The sequence below is a fragment of the Athene cunicularia genome (assembly GCF_003259725.1).
Source record: "Athene cunicularia isolate RWA chromosome 3 unlocalized genomic scaffold, athCun1 chr3_part1, whole genome shotgun sequence".
NCBI lineage: Eukaryota > Metazoa > Chordata > Aves > Strigiformes > Strigidae > Athene > Athene cunicularia.
Window position 1 is genome coordinate 110,965,605 of NW_020799097.1, and position 5,025 is coordinate 110,970,629.

At 43.8% G+C, this 5,025-nt stretch overlaps 1 protein-coding gene across 1 annotated transcript in view; it reads right to left on the minus strand.

The window, feature by feature from the left end:
• The window catches only part of DSTN (destrin, actin depolymerizing factor), a 3,387-nt gene extending 2,151 nt beyond the window's left edge, over positions 1-1,236 (minus strand). Inside the window, exons 1-2 of the mRNA XM_026846450.1 lie at positions 929-1,236; positions 612-688 (exon numbers count right to left, since the gene is read on the minus strand). Coding sequence (XP_026702251.1) covers positions 612-688; positions 929-1,188 — 337 coding nt within the window. The 5' untranslated portion in view covers positions 1,189-1,236. The remainder of the gene's footprint in view (positions 1-611; positions 689-928) is intronic.
• Between the last annotated feature and the right edge of the window lie 3,789 nt (positions 1,237-5,025).

Consider the following 5,025-nt stretch of genomic DNA (forward strand, 5'->3'; position numbering starts at 1 on the left):
GGGGGGGGGCAGTGCTATCTGGCTACCAGCCATTGTAATGACCAACTTAGCATGAAATTTCTGAATGCTGCAGCAAGGTGTTTACTCCTTGGTTAATGGTGCCTGACAGGCCAAACAGAACTTCACTTCTCCACTTGGGAGATGCAATGCCTTTTGAAATGAGTAATCACAACTGCATCTCTAAATCAAATGAATTGTTAATTACTACTAATACAGCACAGGAAGTTTATGAGGTTGCATATCTCAACAGACACAGGGCTGAAACTCCTCTGCCACAGAGGCAGCTCCACAAAAAAAACCCAGCTCTGTGTTATGAATCTGCACCTTACAGGCTGGTAAATGGCAGATGTGCTGCTCTGTACAGTACAGCTAGTATCACACACTGCAAAACCTGCTCTTGTCCTCAGTACAGTTCTAGTGCCTCTAAAATTCAGTCAGTGTTTTAGCCAGAGCTCATTTTAGCTCTGTCACAGGGCATTTCACCTGTGAAGTTCTCATCTCTCACTAGCATCTCAAAAAACCACCCCAAACCAATTAGCCAACAGTTAAGCCTTGCTGCGTAAGCATTTTAGGGGCATGGCACAACTAGGAGTGTTAGCTGCATTACATACCTTGAAACTTCTTTTTGATTGCATCCTTGGAGCTTGCGTAGATCATCTTACTTTTGAGAGGTGCTTGTTCTGGTGCCCTAGTGGGATACACCAAAAAGAGTGCAATTAGGGACATTTACTATCGAGCACAGACAGAAACATTATCCTACCGCATATGAACAAGTAAAATGTCTCATGGCTCAGAATACAGGCATTAGGCTGCCCAGCTCACTTTAAGCTTGCCACCTTGCCAGCCTGGGCAATACAATGCTCAAGAGACCTCACCCGCAGTGCTCGGACTGCACATTAAGAATGAGTGAGTTGGGAAGACAGCTTACCACAAGAAAAACATCAGCTCTTCTTTTTTGGATTCCTTGGTCTCAAAGCTTGCATCATACAAGGCATAACGGCAATCCTTCTCAGGAAGCATCTGCACAAAGTGCTTGAAAGGGTCGGTAACTGTTACACCGACATCTCCCACCAGAATCTCTTTGCCTTCTTCCACAATAATGCACTTTTTGTCTGGACTGAGGCAGAAGATGACAGCCTTCTTCCTCTTCTTAATTTCCTCAGGCGTAGAGCACTTCCGTACTTTCATGTCATAGAAGATACGGCATACCTCATCGGCAACTTGTACTCCAGATGCCTGCGAAGACAAGGGCGAAGATCTTTAGGACTAACACTGCAGATTTTCACAACTTCATTACTACACTGCTTTAAGGCTGAGGCTAGAAGACAACCAATACTGGGAACTGTCACCAGTGGCCCGAGAGTCTCGTCAGAAAAGGCTGCAGGCCCTCATTTTCCAGGCCAAGGAAAGAATCTGGAGTCTTGATGCTGCCCACAGCCAGCTGCCAAACCAAAACTATTCTGAAGAAGGCACAATCCTACTTATATTAGAACAATGTTTTGGGGTAGTTTTACACTCATGTCCACTCCTTGTCCTCTGAGATTCAGTTGTGGCAGATCCTTTGGCATTTCAGCAGCTTAATTTCATTACCCATTTCAGTCTGCCTAGACAATCAAGGATCTTCTGTTCAAAGTTCCCTAGCCGTTTCTAGCATGCTTGCTAGCAGCTTTAGGAACAGAGGTAAAATGTGGCCAAATTCTATGCTTGTCACATGGATTTCATTTAGAGATCAAGACAGACACAGTGGAGTACTGGGACTATAGCGGTACCGTTTTTAGCTGAACAAGCCAACTTTCAGAAGTTGCTCTGAATTCAGTCTTTTCAAGGAAGAGCTTGCAAGTCTGTGTTTACTTCCCAACAGTTCCTCTCATCAGTTTTTAAAGCAAGCTGCAGGCCTTTTCACCTCCTCCCCGCCCCCCACCTTGAAGTCTGATGGGAAATTGTAGTTACTTTGTGGTATCCCCCTGTGCTAGCTGTAATAGAAAGTACAGATGCAGTATTACCAATCTAATGTTAAAGTCAGCTGCACAGAATAAAGAGGACAAGACCTAGCAAAAACGACAAGAGGCTGAACTGCATTTTCAGTCTGCTGCTTTTTTGGGAATGAAGAAAAAAAAAAAAAAAAAAAAAAATCTGAGTTTAGTTCTCAGAATGCAGCAAAGTCAGAGAGCTTAAAAGCAGCTGTGCAAGAGCAAATACTGCAAATAGGAGAAGCCATAGTGGCCAGCGGACACTGCTGGAAGGACATCATGGCTAGAGTAGTAAAGACCAAGTTGAAGCCTGTCCAACACACTGTATGCAGTGTAAACAGTGAGATTCCTTTCAAATACTGCTTCTGTCCCCACTGTTTTTTGGGCTTCCAAATACAAATGACATCCTCAGATATGGCAACTCATATCTCAGAAGGAAAATCACTCTCCTCCCTCTGTGTAAACCAACACACACGTCACTGTTACAAGCACAGTCAGCAGTCCTAAACAGTCAGGTAAAGCATTATGTGAGATACACCAACTGAAAAAGACTATAGATTGTTATTCATTTTGTTTTTCCTTAAGCTCAGCCCCAAAATATGTGCTTGATGGATTAATTTTGGGAGGGACATCGTACCTGTCAGAGTAGAAGTGTCCTAAAGAAACAGCAGAGTTCTGCTGCAAAACCAGGGAGCTAGTGATGAAGGGGAACTGCTTAGTGCTAGCTTTCAAACAGGCTGTCCTTGAGAGATAGTTATTGATCAGACAACTACTTTAAGTGCAGTTTTTTTAAAGCCTTGACTAATGCCTACCACACAGGACCTCGATGAGCCCAGACCCTCCTTTTTCTACCAACATCTTTCTTTCTGTAACTTCTAGCAGCTGGCACAGCTTTGCCAACCCAGTTGAAGAGAGGTGGCACAGCTGGCAGAACCTATTACCATGAAGTCTGGACATCTAGATTCCCAAGTGCTGGTCATGCAAAGCCAGGGCAATCTCATACAGCAGTGAATCCGAGACAGCAGCTTTCCCTAGCATGGAGAACAGCACTCTTTCGGGGTTTACTCATAGACAAGGGAACCTCCCTCAAGATTTACAATGCATGGTTGTCTGTAAGGGGTAATATATCCAGGAACTCTTGCACTTACTTTGGGATAGGGAGTAAGTCATTGTGCCTCAGCTGCCTGGCAGGCAGCCACCCTTCTGCGTATCTCCAATAAGGCAAGAAAAGTAAGTGGAGAAAGCCTATTCCAGGATAAATTCAAGCAAAAGTGCAAACATCGACTTGAAGTGACTCATTCCTCTGTCACCTCCTCCATATGGAGAGACTGCACTTTGTTAGTGTGTGACTGAGAACTAATGAGGAATACAGGTCTTTCTCCTCCTGTCCCTCTGGCTGGTGTAGGCAAGAGCTCTTTGGGAAGACTCAAATAAAGGTTGCCCTAATAAAGCAAACAGTGCAGTGACTAGACCTATTGCATCATTCACCAAGGACAAACCCACAGTGAACTCAAGACAACCTGTTTTCTTCCTCCTCAGGTTTGTCTTCTAACTAATGGCACCTCAGTAGCTGACAACAGGTGTTAAGACTCAGCCTTTAGCCACACACACACACAAAAAATTTAAAAATAAATAAATAAATCAAGATTCCAAGTAGAAAATGCTCAGAAAGCCTGAACTAGCATGGGAACAAGTCAAGTAATCGCATAAAAGCAGTTCATGTCACCTAGCTTTACTTTTCATCAATTCTCAATGTTTGCACCAAGACCACAACTAATTCCCCTGCACCAACTCCCACTGCCAAGAAGTTAACTTTGAAAGAAGAGGTTAATACGGAGCAGAGCACCAGAAGCAAACAGCAACAGTGGAGCTGCAGGTTGATGCAAACTGTGCAGTCAAGAGCATATGCTTGTGCTACTGCACAGCCAGAAACATGTCTCCAAGTTGGGAGACAAGTTGTTTCCTTATAAAGAAATTGAGCACTGCTGGCAAGTCAGTTCAGATTCCAAAAATGTTGAGAGCATTTAGTCTGGAAACTCAAAATTCACTGTTAAACTGCAGCTGATAACTAGGACTGACCAGAAGCTGAAGGGACAGTAGTAAGAACTTTATTTCTTAGCTTTCCAAAGCAAAAGGCTGTTAGTAGCTGGTGCTACTCACTTTTCACAGCTGCTGTATGTACAACACAGGCTGACGTTAGGAGCCATTATATTGATAGGGACAATGCAGATTTGTTCCATCTGAGAAAACCCTATGGCTGTGTCACAATATGGATTGAAATGAACCCACAAATTCCCGGTGCAAGAAGATCTACTTTTCTAACTGTAGAACTCTGTCTTCAACCCTGGGCTTACACCAGCCACAGCTGTCTTCCGTAAACATACTTAGAGAAAAAAAAAAACCACCACCACAAAATCCTTGGCAGCTTTTGTTGTAAGGTAGTTGCAACCACCCTGTGCTGAGCAGCAACAGGATGACTGTTAAGAGCACTGGAACAAGGAGAAATGCCACACTTAAATACATGTCCTCAACCAACATTTTAACCCTGTCTCTGCTGATTTGTGCAGAATAGCTGGTGAGAAGCTTCCACCCTGCCAGTAATGATAGAATAAACATTTATTTGTTAGCCTGGATTTTCTCTCTTTGGCCCAATATCGCTCTGCTCAGAGGATTCAATACAGCACATTCATCATTATTTTGTACATTCTGGCTTGAACGCTGGCAGGGCTACACCAGCTAGCCTGGTTCTGTACCTTTTTCAGTATAAAAGCTGTTACCCAACCCTGGACTGGTACGTGGGTAGCTGTTCACTGAGCAGTATGTGTGGCAGGTACTTTTCAGATATGTGACCATCAGCTGGTGACATTTTGTTATGAGCGACAGATCAACCCTGTAACACAGGCAACACCAACTTAAAACAATTTTCATGATGCAACTGCTGAGAAAAGACTACATTCAAGTAGCCAGCCAGTAGGTATCAAGGACCTTAACTGCAGGGCTGGTTAACCTCCCTGAAACAAGGCAGCAGCAAGGAGGCAAGCCACATAAATATCAG